We start from the raw sequence: 25,229 nt of genomic DNA, 5'->3' as shown, positions 1-25,229 counted from the left end.
TGTACCACTTACTTAACAGCTATCCCAGTGGGGAAAAAAGTTCATTTTATTCAGATGAGGCACTTTCAATGAATTATTTGTGATGTGTGTGTGTGTGTTGTGTGTGTATGTGCACATATGCATGGGGAGTAGTGGAGGTGGTGCAGGATAATAAATACTGTGAGGGTGGAGGAACACCCCCCTGAGCTAGCAGGAGGGTGTGGCAGCAATTTACAGAGCCTGGGGAGGACAGTCCAGGGACAAGGAGGTTCACAGCTGGCTTGGAGGCTGAGATGTCCCCATCAGCACAAGAAGCCAAAGAAATTGGAGGAGCGAGGGGGTGGGCCCACGAGCATGGGCATCTGGTTCCTGTGGGTGATCTTGATCTGGAAGGGAAGGAGGAACATTCAGAGGTAGGACCTGGTGCCTTGGGGCTAGAGCAGCAGAGACTTGGGGGAAAATCTGTTCAGGGGTCCTAGAGAGGCCACAGTTGGAAGGCCAGGGGCTGAGAAATCAGGATTTAGGAGGAAGGTGCACAGGGGAACTTCAGGCCTCAGAAGGAAGTAAAGAATCCATGGAATGGAAATTTAGGATCCATAGAGCCCAGAGGTTGTTTCTGGCAGGCATAGACAATACTCACTGTACAAGGTGTCTGCATCCAGGGTTCTCCGTCAATTTGCATGGGGAGGGTTTTTGTGGTGCTGTGTAAGGTCAAGACAAATTGGTGGCGGCCTCTTTGCCAGCTGAGTACCACAACTCTGTTCCCAGGTTGGCTTTGAGCCCCTTTGTTACCAAGGAAGATCTGGGACAGGCCCTCCCCACCATTCCCATTCTCTGTCTGCTTTCCTGGCCCCACTGCTTCCCTCAGAGCCCCCAGCTGGAGTTTTTCTTACTGGAAGGTGATCTCAGAGCACTTGGCCAGCCGATGTCCAGCATTCTTGAGCTTGGTATAGATCTGGCCTATCTCAATTGCACCCTCCAGCCCCACTACTTCCAGCCGCTTGTCACTTAGGTCTGCGGGGTGGGAAGTAGGGAGATAGGTTTTGTAGAAGCAGGGTGCCACCAAAGAGTCATACCTTGCCCTTAGTACCGCCCACCCACCCCCAACTCAGCTCCCAAGGCTGCTCCTCTTACCTGGTACACAGGTCTTTAGGATATCAGGGTCGGTGATGACTTTGGCAGTAGCACCTAAGGCCTGGTTGATCCCATGGATATCGCCATGTGGTCTCTTGGTGTCACCCCAGAGATTGGAGCCACCATGTGTGCTTGGGATGTTCAGCACTGCAATGCCTTCTAGGGACAGGTTGCTCAGATCCAGTGGTTTCCCACAGATCTGAGACGGGGAGAGCACAGATCCTTGCCTCATGGCATCACAATGGCCGTGCCCATTCCCTCCACCAGGTAACACACAGGGAAGGCTAGGACGTGCAGGTTTGCAAGGGGTGGAGAGAATGAAAGACTGGTGTTTCTTGAGAGCTTGGGAAATCAGAATTAGAGAGCTGAGAGGTCAAAGTATAGGTTCAAGAATATGGGAAGTTCCTGAGGCCTCCTGCGGAGGGTGAAATTATTAATAAGATACAAGAAGCTGAAAAGGATGTGGGGTTGGCTCTCAACACACCCACCTCAACTGTCAAAGATTCCTCCAGCTTTTTGCATGTTGAGAAGATGGATTCAGAAGTGGCAAATTCGAAGTACCATAGCTTGTTCTTCATTCTGTGTTGGCCCCAACGCCAGGCCCAGGAGGGACGGGACAAGTTATACAGTGCTGGCAGAGGTGGATTAAATGACAGGGAAGGGCATCAACCCCCCAACTGCTGTCCCAGTGGGAACAGGGAAGCTTGGTCAAGGGGCTTCCTAGAAGTGTCACTGCCCACCAAAGCACGGAGTCAAACTTGGCCAAAGCTGGTCCTTGCCACTGTGTATGCCCACACTCTCCCTTCCCTCACCTGCTGTTGAACTTCTCAGGATATTTCTCTCGCATAATGTGGAATCGGTGAGCAATAGAGGCATCCTGGGGAGTCCAGGGCAAGTGAGATCAGAGACTGCCTCCTTTCTCAGCACAGAACCCTCTTTCTTTCACTCTCCAGTTTGGGAGTGATACATCCCACATTCTCTTCTTGCAATTCATACCACTATCCCCCAACTCTTCATTTCCCTGGGTCATGGCTCCCTTAGCCTCTACGTTCCTTTTCTGCCCTCTTCTAGCCTTTCCCTGCTTGACCCCCAGCCCCCCCCTCCCTCCCCTGCCCATGCCCCACTCTACTGACCACACCGATGGAGAAGTAGTTATTGATGATTTGAAAGGGGACTGGGTCACTCTTTTCTTCAGTTTGTTGGGGTATCACCTCCACAGACCATCGATCCATATGTACCACCTTACTTGTCTCTAAATCCTTGAGGATCTTCCCCAGATTCTGTCCCTCATACCCTAAGGATGGGGGAGAAAACAGGTTAGTACCAAGCCCTGGGTCCCAGAGGAGGGACCTCCTCTAAGCTCCCAGCTCCACAAATTCTCAGGGATACTATGCTCTTGTGCTGCAGACCCTACCAGCCCTAAGCACAAAAGGGCAGGGTGCTCAGTCTCGGCTTCCATGAACCAGTCTTAAGGTCAGACACTTACTGACCCTTTTCTCCACACTGTCACTGTCATAGAGGGTGAAAGTTTCCAATGTGTGTGCACATCTAACCATAATGCCAAAGTTTATCTGGAAAAGTAAAGAAAATTGCCAGGAAAATGAAAAGCGCTGAAAAAGATGAGTGATGAATGGGAATGATCTCTTTCTCTGATGCTTTCTCTTCTCCCAGATAGAACACAGTATAAAGCAACAGTATCAAAACAGGCTGATACTGGCATGAATGCCATGAATAGAATAAAAAGTTCAATAGCAAAGAACAGAGTGTCCCAGAAATAGACTTGAGTGTATGTGGGAATTTAGTATATGATGACATTTCAAAGAAATGGAAAAAGAAAGGTTATTCAGTAAATGGTGCTGGATGTAGAAGTAACAACCCCTGATACTAAGATAAATTCAAGATGGGTCAAAGAATTTAAAAGTAAGCAAAATTTGTACTAGCAGAAAACATGAATGAATGTTTTATCATTTTTGAGTGGAAAAAGCCTTTCTAAAGCATAGGATAGCCTAGATGGGCGGGGGGAGAATGGCTACATGTATATGTATGGCTGAGTCCCTTTGCTGTCCATCTGAAACTATCACAACATCGTTAATCATCTGTATGCCATAAAATATATAAAATTTTTTATTTTATAAATATTTGTATAAAAATATAACTTTTATTTTATAAAATAAAAAATTTAAAGAACATAGTACAAAACTTAGAGCCAAATAAGAAGGCCAATAAATCCAATCATATTAAAATTAAATTAAAAATTTCTGAAATCAAACAAAAGTAAAGCAAATATATTTGGAATTTTCAAAATTGACATAAAATAAACAGAAATAGTTCTGACCAAAAGAAAAAAAGGCCCAAACATACAACTTCTGTATGGTTAAATAAACACACACCTTTAAAAAAAGACAAACTGGGAAAAAGTACCTGTAGCACATATAACAGACTAACTTATCCAACATTTGAAAAGTACTTACAAAACATTATATTCAAAAAGTCAATAGAAAAATGGGCAAACAACTCAAGCCAATCACAAAAGAAAAAATATACATGGCAAATATGCCTATTACAGATGCTTAGTATTACTAATGACTAAAAGAATTGTAAATTAAAACTGTAAAGTAGTTAACTTTTTGTTGCCTATCAGATTGACAAACTATAAAGAGGCTGAGAAAACCAAGTGTTAATGGGATTATGAATAAACTGGCACTCTCATCTGCTGTTAGTTGGAGCATAAATTGGTATTTCATTTTTGGAAAACAATTTGGCAACTTTTATTGAAATGTTATCAAAACATATTCTCTGACACAGCAATTCCACTTTTAGGAATTTCTCCTCCAGAAACACAAATGTATATAGAGATGGATGGATGTAAAAGGATTCTTGCTGATGTACTCACTCTCTAAAACAGCAAAAAAACCCTCAAAAAACTAAATATCCATTATGAGGGGAAAGCTATATAAATTATGCCAAATCCATGCCATGAAATAATGTGCAGCTATTATAATCTGAATCAAATCTCTAAGAAATAACTTGGAAAGTTCTCCAAGACATATTCAAAGAAAAAAGAAGTGCCAGGACAATGTGTGATCCCATTTGTTTGTTTAAAAGCTCTGTGTGTTTTTGTAAACAGAAAAATGAGCGCAAATAGGGAACAGTGGTTATCTCTGGGGAGGAATGTGGAATTTGGTGAGGGGGTAGGGAAGAGGAAACTTTTATGTGAAGACTCACATATTTTACTTTTTAAAATCTTTCACAGTGAAAATGTACTGATGCAATATTTGTATAATTTTTAAAAGATAAAATAACCAGTAAAATGTTTATACTCTTTGAGCCAGCAATTCCACTTTTAGAAATCTCTCCTAGAGAAATTCTCACAGCTGTGTACAGAGATAGAGTGTAGCATGGTATGTGATTAAAAAATTGAATGCTACCCAGATGTCTATCAATATGAGACTAGTTAGGAAGTTCCCTGGTGGTCCAGTGGTTAGGACTTGATACTTTTACTGCCAAGGTTCAGGTTCAGTCTCTGGTTGGGGAACTATAATCCTGCAAGTCTCATGGTATGGCCAAAAAAAAGGGTGGGTGGGTGGAGGGGGCTACTTAAATAAATTATGGCATATTCACACAATGGAATGCCGCTCAGTAGTTAAAAAAAAAAAAGTGAGGCAAACCTGACCATATTGAAATATAACTAAGATGAACCGTTTATTGAAAATAGAAAAACATCAATAAAATGATCTTATTGCTTAAATACATATTAGTATGTGTCTAGAGAGAAAAATATGGAAGAACAGACTCCAAAACTTGAGGGAGTAGATTCCAGGGAACTTTCATTTTCTTGGCAAGTATATTTGAGATGTTTGACTTTTTTTTTGGCCAGGACATGGAACTTTTCTAATGAGGGATCGAACCTCTCTGCCTCTTGCAGTGGAAGAATGAAGTGTTAACCACTGAACCACTGGGGAAGTCCTGAATTATTATTATTATTATTTACCACGTGCATGTATTATTTTTGTAATCAAGAAAAAAAGATTAAAAAAATATCTTCGCTTCCTCACATTTCATCAATGGTTCAACCCACTATAATTTGCCTTTCTCAATACCACCCTGTGAAACTCTTCTGGCAAAGACTGCCAGTGATTCCTGCCAAAACCAACAGTGTATCTTTAGTTCTCATTTTAATTCATGAAACTCCTCACTTAGCCTCTAAAATACCACCAAATTACAGAGGACCTGTTCTGTTTTTTCTGAGTCTCTGTGGTAAACAAAACAATGGCCCTTCAGGGAAGTCCACAACCTAATCTGCAAAATTGGTGAATAAATGGCAAAAGAGACTTTGCAGACAAGATTAAACTAAGGACTTTAAGATGAGGAGATCATCCTGGATTATCTGGCTGGGCCCTGTGTAACCACAGGGCTCATTATAAGTGAAAGAAAGCTACAAGAGAGAAGAGTCATGGAAGGAGATACAACAAGGAAGCAGAGCTTGCAATGATAACACTGTTGGTCGGAAGGTGGGCCATGAGCCAGAGAACGCAGGCAGCCTCTAGTAACTGGAAAAGGCGAGGCGAGGGATTCTCCCCTAGAGCCTCTAGAAAAAAATATAGCCCTGTATTATATTGGAGTATAGCCAATTAAGAACGTTGTGATAGTTTCAGCCATATACATACATGTATCCATTTTCCCCCAAACTCCCTTCCATCCAGACTACCACATAACAGTGAGCAGTTCCCTGTGCTATTCAGAAGGTCATTGTTGGTTATCCATTTTAAATATAGCAGTGTGTACATGTTGATTCCAAGCTCCCTAACTATCCCTTCCCCCAGCTCTTTCCCCCGGTTACCATAAGTTTGTTCTCTAAGTCTCTGAGTATGTTTTCACCCCTGCCAAGATTTTAGCTCAGTGGAAATGATTATGGATTTGTGCCCTCCAGAACTGTTAAGATAATAAATCTGTGTTGATTTAAGGCACCATGGTGATTTGTTACAGCAGCAATAGGACACTAGTACAGACTCCTTTAATAATTCATCTTCTTCTGTTCAACCTTTAAATAGAATGTTTACCAAGATCTGGCTGTCCTTATCTACCTTCTCTTCTTATCTCTTTCCCTGGGTAACTCATCTCCTCTGAGGACATCAATTCTCTCTTTGGAGCAGATGTCTCTCAAACACGTATCTTCAGCCCTGACTTCTCTCCTAAATTCCTAACGTCAAGTTCTAACTACCTACCACACATCTCCATCTGGGAGCTCCACTGATACCTGAACTTGATATATCCAAAACAGAATCTATCTTTCTTCCTTAAACTGGTCCTCCTTCTAAATTCCCTGTCTTAATAAATAGTACCCCATCTGCTTAGTTCACAAACCTAGAAAATGTCTTAGACTTGTCTTCACCTCATCCCCCAGTCTGTTAGTTACCAAGTACTGTGGCTTCCCTGGTGGCTCAGACGGTAAAGTATCTGTCTACAATGTGGGAGACCCGGGTTCGATCCCTGGGTCGGGAAGATCTCCTGGAGAAGGAAATGGCAATCCACTCCAGTACTATTACCTGGAAAATCCCTTAGATGGAGGAGCCTGGTAGGCTACAGCCCATGGGGTCGCAAAGAGCTGGACACGACTGAGCGGCTTCACTTTCTTTCACTTTCACTGTGGCTTCTACCTCATGACTCCACTGGTCATGCTGCCTTTGCTTCTGTGTTCATCTTCTCTTGACTGTGTACTGTGCTCAGTGTCCAACTCTGTGCGGCCCCATGGACTGTAGCTCACCAGGCTCCTCTGTCCATGTCATTTTTCTGGCAAGAACACTGGAGTGGGTTGTTTCCTCCTCCAGGGGCTCTTCCCAACCCAAGGATCAAACCTGCATCTCCTGTGTCTCCTGCATTGCAGGCACATTCTTTAAGCACTGAGGAATCAACTAGACTACTGCAATTGAGGTATTGCTTCCTGCCTCCAATCCATCCTCCATAGAGCTCCCATAGCAGTATTCCTTTCATCAATCCCTCTTCGAATCTTAGGATTTTTTTCAATATCAACACAAATTTTCATTAGTGTTGTATTCAAATAATTATTTTCATGGTTCAGATGGAATTAGCAGAAACTGCTATGAGATCTCATTTGTAAAGCACAAAGTGAAAGGACATCCCTGGTGGTCCAGGTGCAAGACTCTGAGCTCCCAATGCCAGAGGCCTGGGTTCAATCCCTGGTCAGGGAACTAGATCCTGCACGCCACAACGAAGAGTGTGCATGCTGCAACTAAAGATCCTGCATGCCACAACTAAGATTGGGTGCAGCCAAATAAATAACTAATAAATAAAATAACTGTATGTTTCTTTAGAAAAAAAAGAGTGACGATTCAAAGTTCATGATTTCAAAGAGTCTAATACTGCAATGAAACCAAAGTCAGGAATTTCCCCGGTGGTTCGATGGTTAAGAATCTGCTTTCCAATGCAGGGAACACGGGTTTGGGAAGATTCTCATGCCTCAGGGCAATTAAACCCGTGTGCCACAACTATTGAGCCGGCACCTAGAGCCCATACTCCACAACAAGAGAAGCCTTGCAATGAGAAGCCTGTGTAACACAACTAGAGAGTAACCCCTGCTTGCCGCAACTAAAGAAAAGCCCAAGCAGCAACAAAGACCCAGAGCAGCCAAAAAAAGATAAAAAGACCCAATGCAGCCAAATAAAATAAGTAAGTGTTTAAAAAAACAGTAACTGTAATGAAAAAAGAAACAAAGTCAGATGTTGAGAATTTAAGAACACCCCTCCAAAAATGGTCATATGTTTACATACAAGATTCAAATTACTATATAGAGATATTTCTACTTTCTGGAATAATATTTTATATGAAGAGTAATTTTGGACTTCCCTGGTGGCACAGTGGATAAGAATTCTCCTGCCAATTTAGGAGACACAGGTTTGAACCCTGGTCCGGAAAGGTTCCACATGCCGCAGAGCAACTAAGTCCATGTGCCACAACTATTGAGCCCATGTGCTCCAACCTGTAAGCCACAACCACTGAAGCCTGCGCGCCTAGGGCCTGTGCTCTGCAACAAGAGAAGCCACCACAATGAGAAGCCTGAGCATCACGATGAAGAGTGGCCCCTGCTCGCTGAAACTAGAGAAAGCCCTTGCAAAAGCAACAAAAACCCAATGCAGCCAAAAAAAATTTTATTATATACAAAGTAATATTACATATTACTTTGAGGAGAAGGGGACAACAGAGGATGAGATGGTTGGATGGTGTCACTGACTTGATGGACATGAGTCTGAGCAAACTTCGGGAGTTGGTGATGGACTAGGGAAGCCTGGCGTGCTGCAGTCCATGGGGTCCCAAAGAGTCGGACACAAGTGAGTGACTGAACTGATAGAAAGTAATATATATATATATCTATATACCTATATATGTATTTCATGAGTTCCAGAGTTCCCCATGGTTCAGGGATGGCACATTCAAATGCCTCAGAGGCTAGAAAGGTAAAGTGAATGAGTAGCAGGGAGCTGAGAGAATTATGGTGAACTGAAGAATACATGACCCATTTTTAGATATAGCCAAGGTCAAAAAAGTTTAAAACTTTGCAAGGCAAACATACTAGTATGAAACAGTAAGAATCATGTGGGCTGTCAGCTTTCAGTCTCTGGCAGGATGAAGTTAGAAACTCCGCAGCATTCATGACCCTCCGTTATCTGAACCCCGCTTTGGTCGGTCTTCCCTCTCCCCACAGCCCACTGTGCGTCCTAGTCCCAGTCACAGTGAATGACTCACACTTCCCAAAACACATCACCATGTTGTTTGGTGGCTCTGCTGGTCTTACACAACTTCTTTCACCTAGAATACCTTTCTCTCTCCTTAGGAAAGCTCCCATTCCATAATCTCCTGTGAGATCTCAAAGCTCGACTCTGAATCCAAGAGCCTCAACTCCAAGACAACTTCCTCATTCCAAGACAGTTTCAACCTTCCCCCACACTGACCTCTTTATCTATCAATACCATCCCTCAAACCTTCTCTTCGAAGGGATAAAAAAAGACTAGAAATGGGAGAGCCCTTAGGGGACTGTTGCAATAGACTTGGGAAAAAAACTATGATGAATGAATGAATGATTTCTGATTATAGTTGACCTTTGAATAACATAGGGGTTAATCTGAGTATAACTTATAGTCAGCCCTCCAAATCCACTGTTCCTCTGCATCTGTGGATACAACCAACCATGGACTCTGTAATCCTGTAACACTTACTACCAAAAAATATCCTCAGTAAGTGGATCAGCACAGTTCAAGATCCAACTGTAATTGGCTGAACAAATGAATGAGCCACAGCCAAGTTCCCTGCTAGCTTCATCACTCAGTATCTGGCTTAGCTCTTGTACGTAGCTCTTACATATAGCTCTTTCTTATTCCCACATTGTCTTCTTCACCCACATTTTCTTTGATTCTGAGCTCTAAGACCTGGGAGAAACAAAAGAGTATTTTCAAGTTTATAGGGAAGAAGACTGTCTCCCTTGACCCGTCTAAGTCCAGACTGTCATCCTTGACCCTTCAGGTCCTCGGCTTCTTCCAGAGCCCTCTTTGAGACGATCTACTTTAGGACCCACCTATCTGTGCCTCTCTTCTCCACCAACACTTTTTCTTCACCAGATGCCTAAATGCCTATTTTAAATTAAAAAAAAACTTTCGGCTGCTCCACATGGCATGCGGGATCTTAGTTTCCTAACCAGGGATTGAACCTGTACCCCTTGCAGTGGAAGCTTGGAGTCTGAACCACTGGACCACCAGGGAAGTCCCCTAAATGCCTTCTCTATGTGCCTTCCCCTTCCTACCCAACTCCCTCACTCCCCTGTGCTTAGCCGCTCGATCATGTCCAACTCTTTGTGACCCCATGTACTGTAGCCCACCAGGCTCCTCTGTCCATGGGGATTCCCCAAGCAAGAATACTGGAGTGGATTGCCAAACCCTCCTCCAGGGGATCTTCCCAACCCAGGAATCGAACCCAGGTCTCCCACATTGCAGGTGGGTTCTCTACTGTCTGAGCCACCAGGGAAGCCAATGATTACTACAGTGGATAACCCATCCCTTCTTCCTGGGATCTTCCCAACCCAGGAATTGAACCGGGGTCTCCTGCGTTGCAGGCGGACTCTTTACTAGCTGAGCTACCAAACAATTTCTAATCACTTACCTCCTCCCCATCTTAGGCAACGAGCCAGATCATTTCCAGTGCCCAGGGGCAACACAGCGACAGGAGGCACAAAAGGCAAGTTGGCTTTGTCTGGGGAGGTAGGTGAGGAGATGGATGGAGAGAGTTAGCTCTGGAGGGACACTCCCCCTGAGCCCAGCCTGAAGCCTCTCCCTTCACTGACCAATGGACTCTAGAATCCAGCCTACTGTGCCATCTCCGCCGCACACCAAAATCCTGTAATCAGGAACATCTCTGAAGAATCTGAGTCTGAGACAAAAAGTGAAAGGGAAAATGACGAAGGCTATCAGGACTAAGGCTACCCAACTCTTGGAAAGGCAGGGTAAGTACTCATTGTCTCTCATTCCTTATAATGCCCTTTCCCTTTGTCAAAAGACTTGTTTCCATTAAGGCTAAAAAAAGTACAACCTTATAGCCACTCCTCAGTGAAGAGACAGAAACAGTTATCTCCTTCCATTGAGAGCAGAGCAAAGATGAGCCAGAGAATTCAGGGTTGGGGATACCCAGCAAAAGCAGCATCGTGAAGTCTGGTTTTCTGGGCTTCCCTGGCCCTTCCCTCCCAACATGCACTCTTTCCTGCTCTCTTCCAACGTACACAGAAAGGCAGACACACACAACCCTGTGATACAGCCCCTAATCTATCCTCACCCTGGCTCAGGACCATCCTTTAGGAGGTTGAACACCTGTCGAGGGTTCAGCAGATACTGGAATTTCCAAAGCACCCTGTGTGGAGAAAAAGGAAAGCTCATGGAGGGGATGGACATTCTGTACTCCACTCTTTTTTTTGCGTGGCATGCAGAACCTTAGTTCCCCAACAAGTGATGGGATCCCTGCCCCCCACAGTGGAAGCTCAGAGTCTTAACCACTGGACCTCCAAGGAAGACCCTGTACTCCACACTCTTAATGTCCGTAAGGTATGTCCCCTCCATACATACAGATTCCCAACTTCTGCTGGTCTTCTCCCTCAATTTCACAAAGGCTATTCTCTCTCTCTCCTCACCTCTCGCCTTGCTTCCCGCCACTCTTGGGGTTCACAAAGACCAGAAGTGGGTGGGTGTTAGAAACGGGATCAATCTGCATTGAGGGAAGAAAATAAGGATAAGGAAAGCAGGATTTTGTCAGAGTGAAGATGGACCCTAGAAACAGGGGCAGAGGGCTGGCTTCCCCCCAGAAGGCTTTCCCCTCCCCTCCCAGGGAGCAGGCTCCAACACCCAGGTTTCCTCCCATGAAGTCCCCACCATGAAGCCCTCCTGGCCCTGTACCCGCAGAGCCTCAGACGTGCTCAAACTTAAATCATCCATGGTCTTCTGGCTTATTTTGCTAGTTTTACGCTCCTGTCCAGAGGCCTAGGAAGGGAAGGAGGCAGAGGGAAGGAAAACTGGATTGTGTGACTCCATAAACAGATGAGAATCTGACTTGAATCCTAGAAATATAGGCTCTCTGCTCTAAGTGACATTGTATGTATCCGTGTTTAAAGTGGGGAAGCTCTCCTGCTCCCTTCCCAAGTGCTGCCCAAGAGTCTCACCAGGACGCTGGGATAGATGGAAGACGGAGGCAGGATGTGATCTCGGAGCAGCCCACAGTCACACTCATGGCCCATGGCTGGAAGGCAGTCATCATGGATCTGAAAGACAAGGCAGGCGTGGAGAGATCGTGAAGGGAACCCCATCACCTGTCAACTTGCAGTCTAGTATAACCAAGGCTGTTAGGGAGACGTGCTGGAGGAGGCGGGTGTGGGTGGTGGTGGGTGGTGGGGTGGAAAGGGCCGCTCATCGAGGGGCCCAGACCAAGGCTGGGCTGATAGCTCCCAAACTGACCTCTAGGTGGCACCACACACAATGCAGCCCAACCAGACTGTGGTAGATCCGGATCTTTTTCTGACAGCGGTCACACCGTCCAGATTCACAGCCTCCTCGCACCCACACATGTGATTGGACCTTGGGGAGAAAGGCAATCTCTTGTCTGAGAGGGTCTGAGGCAGGGACTCGGGGAAGGTCTCAGGGCAGCAATGGGCCAAGACCCAGGGCCAGGATGTGGGTGGTGATTGAGTGGGCATGGGGTCACTCACACCAATGTCCTTCCGAGACTTGGCATAGGTGCTGACTTCACAGGGCAGGGCCTTCATGGCACATTGGTCATGAACGATGTATTTACACACTGGGCCAGAGGGAGAAAGGTCAGCACCTTAGCTGCTGCCCCCATCCCCTATTTCCTCCTTACCTGGGAGACAGACAGCATTACTCATTGCAGCTGACATCTAACCCCTTGCTGTGAGGGTGTGGCACAGAATTAAAGTTTGAGGTGGACTTGGACTTGGACTCACCTCCAAGACCTGGGTCTTTTGCTCACTCTTCCCCCTAAAAGAGCAATTGCTACCAAATGCTCAACCCCACTCCATTCACGTGTCAAGAAACTGAGCTGGATGATGTAAAAGGATGCCCAGATATAACACCACCAAAAATAATAGCTAATTTTTATTGCAGACTTAATAGTAGGTACATGCACTGAATGAAGTACTTTTCTGGTATCAACTTATTTAACGCTCATATTATCTCATTTTCAGTTGAAGAAACTAAGACTTAGAGATGTTATGTGGCTAGACCTAGATGCTACTTAAATGTCCATCGATAAAGGACTGGATAAAGAAGATGTGGTATGTATATACAATGGCATATTACTCAGTCATTAAAAAGAATGAAATAATGCCATTTGCAGCAACATGGATGGACCTAGAGAATGTCATATTGAGTGAAGTAAGTCAGACAGAGAAGGAGAACTATCGTATGACATTCCTTATATGTGGAATCTAAAAAGAAATGATACAAATGAACTTACAAAACAGAAAGAAACTCACAGACTGAAAGCATGAACTTATGGTTGCTGGGGGGAAGGGATAGTTAGAGAGTTTGGCAAAGTCATGAACACACTGCTATATTCAAAATGGATAACCAACAAGGACCTATTGTATGGCACATGGAACTCTGCTCAATGTTATGTGGTAGCCTGGATGGGAAGGGGGTCAGGGGAAGAATGGATACATGTATATGTATGGCTGAGACCTGAAACAATCACAACAAGGTCACATAACCAGTCACTGGAAGAGCCCAGGATTCAAACTCAGGTCTCTCGGAGTTCAGAGCACCGTGTTCCTACAGATAGCTGGGCTTCCCCTCTGCTCCCACACTTCTAGGCCCCATCACTCACGGTTACAGCTCAGCCCCTGTTTGCCAAGACCAATGCTCGACTCGCACAGGTTGCAGTAGACTGGTCGGGGGAATCTCTTGGGTCTCCACATGTGCTGCCCATTGTCCTTCAGGGTCTGGGAGGGCATAGCAGACACTGGGGAATGTCTAAGCCCTTAGAGAGCCAACTCTGGCAATTACAACCCAAGACAACTGTTTTACCCATCCTCACAAATCTCTCCTACTCACCATCTCCAGGCCCAGCAGCACGAGCAGTGGCACGGTGGTGGCCCCAGCCCGGAGCCACTCAGCCAGGGACACAGAGCCACTGCCATCATAGTCAATCTCCTTCATCATCTCTTGAAGAATCTGAGCAGAGAAGGCAGGGAGATAGACTTTTGGGGTGAGTAACCCCTTACTTCTACTGCCCCCTAGGACACTCAGCCTAGCCATCCTAGCCGAGGGCAACCAAGCTGCCTGTCAGAAATGGGGGAGGACAAATAAAGGACTGACTAAGGAGGAAGTATAAGAAGGGACATGCAGGAAGAATCGCCTTACCGGCCTCAGCTCAGACACATCCCAATCCAGGTATTCAGCCATTCGCATCATCTGTATGATGATCCTGTCCACTTCCTGGGGACCAAGAGGGTAAGAGCCACAGCCATATCCCACCTCACTACCACTGTCCAAACTCCCTAGAGATCAAGGTTCCACCCACAGATCCCCTCTCATTCTCAAGTGCCTCTGTCAAGTAAATGAGTGCCTATGTGTTTATCTTTGCAAGGGAGTCCCCAGATCATGTCTCCAGCATCCGCTTTTAGGCGTCAAGAGCTTGGGTTGTAGTTGTTTAGTCGCTAAGTCATGCCTGACTCTTTGCGACCCCATGGACTATATAGCCCACAAGGCTCCTCCATCCATGGAATCCAGTAAGGATACTGGAGTGGGTTGCCATTTCCTTCTCCAGGAGATCTTCTTGATCCAGGGATCGGACCTGAGTCTCCTGCACTGGCAGGCAGATTCTTTACCGCTAAGCCATCAAGGAAGCCCCAAGAGCTTGGGACCTACTCCCAAATTTAGTCCTAGAGGACTCAGCTTCTCCCTCTAGCTGCCTCTGCTTAAGGTCCTGGAAGAGTTGGGACAGGAGGGCACAGACAAACGGACACATACTCCCTTGCCCAGCATATAGGTCCCCCAACTCACTGAGCTGTCCAGGATCCCATTTCTGTCCGTGTCGTACAGCTTGAAGGTGACTGTGGGGTGTTTTAGGGGTCAGTTTGTGAGGGATATCCAAAGAATTCATAACCGAATACAGGGGAAACAAAGAGATAAGGAGAGACTGTTTGGATGAAGAACCCAGGACTTGGGGCTGGGACTGAGACAGGAGACAAAAAGGGAGGGGCAACAGTATACACCTCCCAAATCCCAAGAACATCCTAGGTCACCCACGTGAAAATATACAAGACATGGGAACTAGGGTGACTCTGGTAGATGGCGTTAGGTATAAGGAGTCTGGGGAAACAAAGGAAATGGGGCCCATTCTCTGACCCCACCTTTGTCTGGCTAGGGAATACCCTCTTTCCCTTCACCTTTCCTCCCCTCTCCCAGTCCAGAATGGCAACTCACATTCTAGCTTGTCTTCCGGCCGGCCACCCTCCAGAAGAGAAAAGTAGCAGGAGACATCACTGAGACACACCACATCTGGTCACAAAAAGTGCAGCAGATCTCAGGTTGGGGCTCCCTCCATCTGGCTCTTCTCTTTTCCTTTGTTTGTTTCAACTCTCCCCTTTCACCTTTCACTTTTCTCCCTCTGGCTCCTAGACCAGCCTGGCTACCCTCTACCTCTCCTTCCCACCACCCTGCCCCCAAGATGTGACTCAATTCAACTCTCACTCCCCAAACTCCCACGTAATTTGACTTTTCTTCTGGGCTGGAGGCCCAGCCCAGTCCCACCCACGTGTGACCATACCTTCTCTTACAGTATCTTCTACGTAGTAGCCAGTCTGGAAGGACTGAAACAGTGCCTGGCTTAGGTGATCTGGAACATTATCCACTTCCAGGTAGATTTTCAGGAATTGCTGGAACCCCTCGTATCCAATGGCCTGTGATGAGAGCAAGCATTACCCCAGGGAGATCTGCGGGATGGGAGTTGGGGACTGCGTTGGGAGTGGTGGGGACATGACAATAAATGCAGAGTTGAGAAGCATCCAAGGCAGGAGTGTGGTTTATTGGGCTAAGTCCCGAGTTCACAGAATCTCGTTTTGTCCTAAGTAACAGCTGCAGTAACCATGGGTGCTGGGGGAATCTGGAGAGAGGACAGCAAGGGTTCGGCCAGAATAATCCCTGGAAGTTGGGGATCCCAATCGAGTAGCAAAAACAAAGGTGGGAAGAGTTGGTGAAGGAGACGATTTCCCAGTGGCCACTTACATCTCCTTGGAGATATTCAGCCATTTCACCATCCTCAAAGAGCTTCAGAACATCACTGACCTTTTTGGTGGAGTCTAGGGAGTGAAGAGGGGGAAGATAGTGTTATTCTGGTTCAGATTTCCCTACCCTCTGCTAGTCACCCCCCAGACATCCAACAGGAAAGAAGATTCCAGCGAGATGAAAAAGAAATTTCAAGAAAAAACAGAAATACAGAGAGAAAAACCTTTCAGTTCCTCCAAATTGGTTGCCCTCTTTACTTCTCTTCTCTGAGATTTGAAGCAGGCAGTTAAGATTTAGAGAAGGTGAGTAGAAAGCTAAGACCCCAGGTGTCTCCTGATTTGCCTGCCCTCCTTCTCCCAGTCAGGCATATCTCAAGAGCATCCAGTCTCAAGGCCACTAGGGAAAAGAGAGGGAGCTGGGGGGAATGAGGAGGAGGGATTGTCTAAGGGTAAGGTCTCCAGGACTGAATGACTGAGAGGAAAGACTCACATTCCATGTATTTTTGCAGCTGGGCAAAATCACTGGGGCTTATTAGGCCCCTCTCCTTGGCCATCTTTCTTTTTTTCTTAAGGATGAACACAAAGGCAGCTTGTTTGTAGTACTTCTGGGCCTTGGAACTTTGCTTCCAAGGGCAGTTCTGGAAGATGACAAGAGCATGTGGTAGGACTGATCAACTATCTGTGCCTCTTCGCTTCTGTCTGCTCCATTCATTTCCCACTCCTACTATTGTTTCTCTTCCTTCTCTGAGTCCCTCCCCAAGTATCTTCCTTTTCCTCTGTTACTTGCCTTTGTGTCTCCATCTCTCCCTGACAGTGTCTGTTCTCTGTGTCTGTTTCTCTGACTCATCCTTGACTCCATCTCCAACATTTCTGGATCCTTCTCCAGCTCTCTGATTTCTGCCCCAGTCTGTCTTGATTCATCTCTTGACCACCCTCACTTCCCCGCCCCCACCCCCGCTTTCCTAGGCTACAGTGTCTCTGCGGGTGTGTCCTTCGGCCGCTTTTCTACCTTTTCTCCCTCCACCCCCAATCTCCACAATCTCAGTTTCGGCCGGCCCTGAGCTCAGTCCCATCTCCCTTTCCTTTCGATCCCGCAGTCCCGGCCCTGCAGTGGTTCTCACTGAGATGGCCGCACGCCTCCCGGGCCACGACCCCATCTTGCTCCGCCTCCAGCCCTGGTCCCCAGCCCCGCTCAGCCACCACTCCCAGAATCACCCACGCCCCGCAACGACCTCTAGCGCTTCTGACGCGCGCGACACAGAACCACCTCTAGCCGGGCCCCCAGCCCCGGCCCCGCCTGTCTGCGTCCTGCGGAGCTCCACTGGGGAAGGGCGGGCCCCAGGCAGGAGACAAGTGGGAGGAGGTAGGGGAAGAAGGCGCTGAGCATCAGCTCCAGGACGGTTGTGCTGAGTGAGGGAGCTTTCTTTCCACCCTGCTAGGTTGGCAGTGTTTAGGGAGCCCCAGCATTCAGCTGTGGGACTCAGGAACGAAGGAGGAGCCGTGTGTGGATCATGTTGACCACTGCTGGCCCAGGGGCCAAGCTGCAGGGGGCAACTTGCCTTGAAGATTCAATAACAGCAGTAACAATAATAAATTACATTAGCATAGTACAGCACCATTTTGGAATCAGACAGAACTGGGGTTAGTCATATGGGGATTCCATTCTTAGCTCTGATACCATCGTGTGACTTGGGCAAGTTATATCTATAAAATGGGGAGAATGATGTCTGTCTTTCATAGTTGCGAGGATTAAGTCAAATAATGTATGAGAAAAGAAAAGAAAAAAAGAATGTATGAAAAGTACCTAGTATAACACCTGGCATATATAGACGGTCTACAAGGAATGGTAGTTATTATCGTATTAAGAAGTAAAATCAAACTCTATGAGATAAGAAATAATTGGTATAGCCATTCTATAGATGAAAAACAGGACAGGGAGGACAGGGAGACCTGGCATGCTGCGATTCATGGGGTCGCAAAGAGTCGGACATGACTGAGTGACTGATCTGATCTGATCTGATAGATGAAAAAAACCCGAGCTCAAAGAGGTTGGGACTTCCCATGGCAGGTGAAAAGTGGAGGCGCCAAGGCTCCAACCCAAGAACTGTGCGGTGCATTCCCCCCTTACCCCCGCCCACTTCTCCCCACACACACTCCTGCCTCTCTGTCCTTTTGTTCCACTCTCCCCTTCACACACTGCTCTCTAGTCTCACTGCCCTCCTTTCTGTTCCTCCAGCACACGAAGTTCTTCCCTGCTCAGGGCCATGAGACTTACTGTTCTGTCTGCCTGGAACACCCTTCCCTGCTCTTAGCAAAGATGACTTCTTGCCTAAGCTGAAATGTCAGCTCCTCCAAGAGACCTTTCCAGATCATTCTGTCCTAAGGTAGGCCCCCTCCTTTACATAGCAACCTCCTTTGTTTCCTTGGCAGAACTTATCACAACTGGAAATTATCTTGTCAATTCATTTGCTTCTTTGTTTGTTGTTTGTCATCTCCTACCAAAATGTAAGTTTCACAGGGCAGGAGCTTATCAGACTTGTTCACCACTCTGTCCTCAGTACCTAATGCCCATCATGTTTTAAGTCTTCCGTAACAGTTGTACAGATAGTTGTATTAAGTTAGGGAGTCATATTTGGGGAATATTAATCCAAAAATGATAAATGGGATGCTAGAGCATCCATCTGGACAGCGAGGGGAATACAAGAAAACGTGGAGCACATGTGGTGGTGGTGGTTTAGTTGCTAAGTCATGTCTGACTCTTCGCAACCCCATGAACTGTAGCCCTTCAGGCTCCTCTGTCCATGGGATTTCCCAGGCAAAAATATTGGAGTGGGTTGCCATTTCCTCATCCAGGGGATCTTCCCAATCCAGGGATCAAACCCAGGTCTCCTGCATTGCAAGCAGATTCTTTACCACTAAGCCACTGGGAAGCCTGGAGCACACACAGTAGGTGCTAACTAATTATTTGTTGGCTTCCCTGGTGGCTCAGAGGTTAAAGCATCTGCCTGCAATGCAGGAGACCTGATTTGGGATCGAAACCCATTCGATCCCTGGGTTTGGGAAGATCCCCTGAAGAAGGAAAATGATGAATGATGTTTAAAAGCCACTTACTGTGGTACTCAACCCAAGGCCCTAACCTTCTGTCTCACTTCTGCCCACTTATTTAGGGTTGTTGGGGCAGGCTTAAGGAGGCTGTTAGGGCCCACTAAAATTTCTTTTCTGATGACGCAAGAACATTCTCTGCAGCCTCTGCCTTTGGGACATCTCTGCCACATACCTCCAAGTATAGCATTCCTATTCTGGACACTCTCTGGGAACACTTAAAAGCAGGTACTGAGACACTAATATTCTGAAGAAAGGACTCCACCCATCTGGCCCTTTCAATGACTATAATCTAACTTCGCCTGCCAACAGATCTAATGAATACATAATTGTCTTATGCTTAATGGGGCCTGTATGGCTTAATTAGCCTCTGATTACCCCTGGGGATCCTTAGATGGCTCCAAGTTTCCAGGAAATGGAATCTGAGAGAGAAAATGACTGAGTGAGCAAGCAAGGGGCAAACAGGAAAGGCACAATACTCCTCTCTTGCCTGTCTTTTCAAACCCTTCTGGTCTTAAATGTAGTATATAGTAGAAGTTAAAAGAATGGATTTTTGAATTAGATAGGCATGGATTGGAATTCTAGCTCTCGGATGAGTTATTTCATCTCCCTGAACCTGTTTTCTTATCTGTAAAATGGGTACCTGGAGAAATCAGTCACCACGTGGAGATTAAATAAGGTAAAACATGCAATATACTTAGCAAACTGCATGGCACAGAGAAATAACTCAATAAACATTAGCTTGTTGTTATTATACAAGGGTGGTACCTAGAGAAACATGTCTGAAGATTAGGAAAAATGATGCCTTGGACCCAGGATGGCATAAATTCCAAGGGACTCCCAGAGGCAGGGAAGCCCAGTTGTACAGCTTCCCACTTGTGCCGTGTCTCAGGCACAGACATGTAATATCAAGATCCTGCACTATGCCTCTGGGAGGGTGAGGAGGTGGCTATAGAAACTAGATGATCAGGGTCCAACGACACGTCTGGGCTGAGAACTTGGACATAAAGCCTCCTGGGATTTTTTTCAGGTGTCCAGGGCCTTAAAAATCTGAAACAAGTCCAGTTTTGTCCTGTTCCATCCCAACCCTGAAGCCATAACCTGGGCTAGTCCAGGCAAATTCTAGGGCTGGGAGGGTGGGGTCTGCTGCCCGCCTGCCAGCTATTTGTGACTCACCCTTCCCTTCCCTCCTCTGGTTTCCCTGCCTGCCCCTACTAACTTGGGGTGAGAAAGTAAGAAGTTGACATGGAGGCAGAGAATCCTAGAACATCCTCCAAGCTGGGAGGCACCAACTCTCTTATCTTACAGAGGAGAAAACTGCGGCCCAGAGAGTGAACTACTCTCTCAAGGTCACACCCAGACTCTAGACATTCCATCCTTAGTCCATTCCATTAAATCTTAGTGTCTCTGGTCGTCTAGATCTTATTTTAAACATTAAGTACTAAAATTGCTGGTAACTGAGAGATAAATATGATTTCCAAAGCCTATGCTAACATTTAAAGTTTCTTTTTCACTTCAACACTCACGGCTCACATTCCAAGTCATGTAGGTTTACCACTACCCAAGAATCAGCTATGTCCCCAGAACACTCAGGCTGATCAGCAAGGAACCCCAAGGGGCAAGCACTCCTCTTTGACCGCCCAGAACAGATTACCTGGACTTCTGAATCCCTTAGCCATTCCAGGGCTTGCATCCTCCTCCTCTTTCTGAGGATTGAGGGAGGATCCCTTCTTTCCTGCCCATCCTTGCTATCAGTGGCCCCTGAGAGGGAATCATTTGGCTTGAAGCCTTGAAATTTGTTAAGCTTCCACAAACATCGCAGACGGTAGTGTTGTCTGATTAAGGGGGTGCTATTTGTGTGTGTGGGGTAGGGGGAGTGTCGCTGTGTAGTACAGGGGGAAGTTACAATGTTGGCATGGTTGGGGGATGTGGGTTCATATGGTTAGGAGGTTGGGAAGATGCCCGGTAATATTTGCATGCCTTCCTCCATAAACCTCATTTTCCCAATTTAAAGGTGAAAAGTGGGATTCAGACTCAGGTAGTTTCAGAAACTTCCCGCTGACAGGTGTAGAAAGGAGAGGGGTGGGAAGTTGGGCACCAGGAGGCCAAACAAGTACCGTTCACCCGTGCAGCGCTGTGGAGGTTCCAAAGCTGAGTTTCCTCCGACTCGGGTCCCTAGGAGCCAGCTTCAGCATCCGTCCGAGTGATCAGGGATCCGAGAGATGGAGGGAAAGGTATAGGGAAAATGCTGCCTATGGGGTTCTTGGCCAACCCTCCTGCTGCCCCCGGCTCCTGGCGCAAACCTTTCTAGCTACCCACTCCATCTGTCACGCTTCCTCCTTCTCGGCCCAGCAGCCCTACCCCAGCCCGTGGGGCGTCCCCTCCCGCGGCCTTCGACCCGACCCGCTCGAGTGCGGGAGGGTGGGAGGCGGCGCGGGGCTCGCGGGGTCTCTACCTTGCATGCGGAGGGCGCGCGGTCGGAGCTGGAGCGCCGGCGCGGGAGCTGGAGCTCGAGCTGGGCTGGAGGGGACGGGCCAGGCAGGCGCGGCCGCCGCGGGGCCGCCCCGCTCCTGACGACACAGCTGCCCGCCCCCCACCCCGGCCAGCCCGCCCGCCAGCCGGCGCCCAGCGCCCCCAACTCGGGGAACTTCTAGTTCATCAGACCCGATTCCCTCCTCCCCCGATCCCCAGATCTCCAAGGCTCTGGTTTGTGCCACTTTCTCCGCATTCCAACGCTGCTCATCTTCCCGCCCCGGTAACAGCTCTGTTTCCGTCTTTCCAGTAACTTACAGCCTCTCCCCGAATCCCAACCCAGGCAGGCGAAGATAGGTGGGAATGGGAGGGGGAGCCCGCTGATGAGACAGCTTGGCAGTTGCCCACCCAGCCACCGTCTCACCCTCTCCTAAATGCTGCCATCAGGGGACTTCCCAAGTCCTTTCCGTCCACCATGGATTGAATTTACTCTCAGGAGATGCTTCAGCAGCAAGGCCAGAGTGCCAAACTGCACATCCTATGACCAAACACTTCCCTGCCACCACGGGCTCCACAGTGCTTGACACAGTTTGAGAGAATCTGCCCACCTTTGCCTCCAGTTTTCTCGCCTCCGTTAAACCCAAACCCCAGATGTCTCAGATTTGTTTTCCCCAGGCTAAGAACAACTCCTCTCAAGACACAGATTCTTCCCTTAATTCTGGGGTCAAGGTTCAGGTGCAAAGAGCATTTTCCTCTGTGTCCGCCCTTTCTTTGTGCTCTAACCCTCTCACTTTACCTGCTGGCCTTGGCAGGTGGTGTGGAGGCCCTGGTCAAAAGTCGGGGTGAAAGGAGATCCTTTCAGCTTCTCCTGTCTGGAATCTGCTCCGAGTTAAGGCTCTTGGGGCAGCATGGATGGTGGTGAGGCTGGTAGAGCAGGGGAGAAAGACAGAGGCCTAGGGACTCACTGGTAGGAACTGAGGACCCAGGCATCCAGCTCCCTGGCCCCGCCCCAACGCCGGTCTAACCCCGTCCTACCCTTCATTGAAATAGGACACAGTAACAAAGGCTTGAGTTCCTGGAATCTTACCTTTTACACCTGGTGGTGGAGAGTAGGGAGCGGGGAACTCTGATTGGAAGGGTGTATTTGGGTGTTGTGTGTATGTTGTGCGTGTAAGTACACATAAACACACGTGTAATATACACATATTTTTGGTGGGGGTTGGAGAGGAGTAGGAATGAATACATGAGGCCCTCTAGTGGAAACAGGGATCTAAGCAGCTCTTGACTTTTGAGACTTGGAAGAGAACCCTCCATTTTTATCAGAAATATAGCTGCTGAGTAATAGAGTTTGGAGTATTATTGTTGAATCTGAACTGGAGATCTGAGGTAGGGAGTGGAGACAGCCTGTCTCTCTGCTTCTGTCTCCCCTCTAATCTTAAAAAGACAAGAACCCTGCCACCCTCTATCCTTCGTCTCGTCTTCCTACATGATCTTAGTCATGGAATCATAAGCACTTTTGAAGGATTATTATGCATCAGGTCCTCTACTTTGTTTTGCAGAACGGCCAAAGACATAGATAGCCCAGCTTAGGGACTGCACCAAAGAGTATGGGTATGTGTGTAAACCATCCTGAAAGATGTAAGAACAGGCTCCCTTAGCCCCTCTTCCAATCAGTTTTATTCTCCTGTGCACCTCACCTAGAAATCTTGGTATGATACTAATCCTCAAGGAACTCAGATTTCCTCGTAAATAACATTTGTAGTGCTACCACCCTATGTACAACGTGTGTTTTTCACTCTGTCATGCTCAGCTGTGTTCCTACATGAAGTTAAAGATACTCCTTTTAAGACATTTTTTTGAGACTTCAAAGTGGGGCATGAGATGATGCCTCTAATAAGGAATAAGATGGAATCAATTATACTCTGGGCTTGAATCTTCTTCAAGGTCTGTGCTCCATCATACCTCAGTAACTTACTGATGGGTGTGAGAGGAAGAAAGGCCAAGAAACATCTAAGGAGGAGGCTTCTAATGCCTACAGTTCCAGGTGCTCATTTCTTTAATCAACCACATCATAAAAATCAGAAAGAAAGAAACCGCAACGAACAAAGGGAAAGGAAAAAACAACAGCCTTGTTCTCCCCAGCCTCTTCGTTCTCCTCTTCCTCCTTGGGTTGGAGGGGGGAGGTGGCACATCCGGGGCTCAGGGCTGGGTCCCAGGCAGGTCTGCTATGCAGACAATTGAGTTTCACTTCCTGTCAGCCCCAGAGCTGAGACAGGATGTCTGAGGGCACAGTGGGGGGCCTAGGGTTGGGTGGTCAACTGGAGCCACTTTAGGACTGATTCTTGCAGAAAGTACACCTCAGATAGTACAGACAGGAACAATGCATTCCTCTAGTTTTTAGAGACTTTATCTCACTCTTACCTTTAATCATTAGTAACAGGGTTATGGAAAGGAGATCCAGAAGGGCTGAAGAACGATTGGTGAAAGAAGGGCAAGGGTTAAGGATGGCAGTGTTAGAACACTTGCAATGACTATGTATTGAATGTATATCAGTTTTTACACGAGTCTTTTTGAGATTTTCTGAGCTGGGCCTCTGGTGGAAGTCAGGAAGGTGGAGTACGGGAGAGAAGGCAAGCTGTGACCCCAATAAAACTTCAGAAGCTTCATTTCAAAGCTTTAGTAAATTTCTAGTCAGCCATTGCTCTCAGCTGGGTTGTTGTTGTTTTTTTTTTTTTTTAAGTGGGACATATAGCCTAGTGTTGGAGGTGGTCACTTTTTTTGTTGGACATTAACCTAGGCCAAAGTGGGGATTTGGAGGAAGATAAAACTTGTTGAGGAAAAAACAACACAGGGGGTGAGGGAGGGCCGGGCAGACACCTGAGGAGAGGAACCTGTAGCCGGCCCCTCCCAAGCTGCGGGGGAAACGAGTTTAGCAGGACTTAGCCCTGAAGGAACAAGAGCTGCCGAAAAAAGCGGGGGAGGGAGAACATTTGGGTTCCTCTAAAGAAAAGGGAGACACGGGGCCCAGCAGGGCTGCAAAGGGAGTGAACGTGCGGCTCGGATTATTGGCGTTTTGCCCTGATTTGGATCCCCAGAGCGCTGAGACTTGGCCGAGGTTAATTAGAATACTAATTGGGTCCGCCCAGCAGCCTTCACCTCACCCTCTGACCCTGGGGCGAGCCCGAGGAGGCTCCCGGGTCGAAGGCCACAAATTTGGGCGTCGTCACTTCGCCGCCCGAGTCCCTGGGGCCGCCCCAGGGGCAGGGCCAGGCCGGGGCTATCCGCCCCGCCCGCCCACCGCGCCTTCTCAGCCGTAGAAGTCGCCAGCAACCCTGTAGCTGCGGGGACAAATGACCGACAGGCAGCGCCCTCGGCCTTGCACGTCTCTCTCGGGAGGGTTGAGCTGAGCGGCCAAGGGCAATCGGCGCGCGATTTCTACCTCCCCATCTTCTAAGAGAGGGTCAGTTGGGGTCTTGCGTTCGCCCCCAACACTGGTGCGCCCCAGTGCGTTCCCGGAGTTTGCCTGCCCCGCCCCGTATCCCCAAGCGGCTCTGGAACCTGGGCGCAGGCCAGGACCTGAATATCCTTCTTTTCCTCATTCACTAGCCTTCCCTCTCCCCCGCCTTCTGGATGCAGGTGGGCCTTGCCCCCTTTTCTCCCGCAGGTCCTAGACAGACGAAGAGTGCCTGTGGGATAGGGGCTGTGCTTCGGAACTTCTCTCGGCGCCCAGAGAACTGCTATATACGCAGCA

The 25,229-nt window shown here is 47.5% G+C and overlaps 1 protein-coding gene across 9 annotated transcripts; it reads right to left on the bottom strand.

Moving 5' to 3' along the window:
- Positions 1–12: 12 nt before the first annotated feature.
- On the bottom strand, positions 13–22,459 carry DGKA (diacylglycerol kinase alpha). 9 transcript variants are annotated; one of them, XM_025283709.3, is made up of 25 exons: positions 21,462–21,587; positions 21,124–21,192; positions 16,395–16,542; positions 15,906–15,979; positions 15,448–15,580; positions 15,105–15,179; positions 14,682–14,731; positions 14,040–14,114; positions 13,731–13,850; positions 13,504–13,618; positions 12,368–12,456; positions 12,117–12,236; positions 11,825–11,923; positions 11,562–11,645; positions 11,300–11,373; positions 10,948–11,022; positions 10,463–10,548; positions 10,282–10,371; positions 2,247–2,407; positions 1,926–1,990; positions 1,602–1,692; positions 1,114–1,312; positions 873–993; positions 620–680; positions 13–365 (listed from the first exon to the last, which is right to left on the bottom strand). In XM_025283709.3, the coding sequence occupies exons 3-25, from the start codon at positions 16,456–16,458 to the stop codon at positions 282–284; spliced, it is 2,205 nt and encodes a 734-aa protein (XP_025139494.3). In that variant the 5' UTR covers positions 16,459–16,542; positions 21,124–21,192; positions 21,462–21,587; the 3' UTR covers positions 13–281. The 9 variants fall into 9 exon arrangements, with proteins under 9 accessions (XP_025139494.3, XP_025139492.3, XP_006075133.3 ...); XM_025283707.3 differs by lacking the exons at positions 21,124–21,192; positions 21,462–21,587 and adding an exon at positions 22,275–22,459; XM_006075071.4 differs by lacking the exon at positions 21,124–21,192 and having other exon boundaries at positions 21,462–21,615.
- Positions 22,460–25,229: the final 2,770 nt, after the last annotated feature.

This window comes from Bubalus bubalis, chromosome 4, assembly GCF_019923935.1.
Source record: "Bubalus bubalis isolate 160015118507 breed Murrah chromosome 4, NDDB_SH_1, whole genome shotgun sequence".
NCBI classification, from domain to species: domain Eukaryota; kingdom Metazoa; phylum Chordata; class Mammalia; order Artiodactyla; family Bovidae; genus Bubalus; species Bubalus bubalis.
The sequence above is the reverse complement of the archived record's forward strand: the minus strand, read 5'-3'. Positions and strand labels throughout refer to the sequence as shown.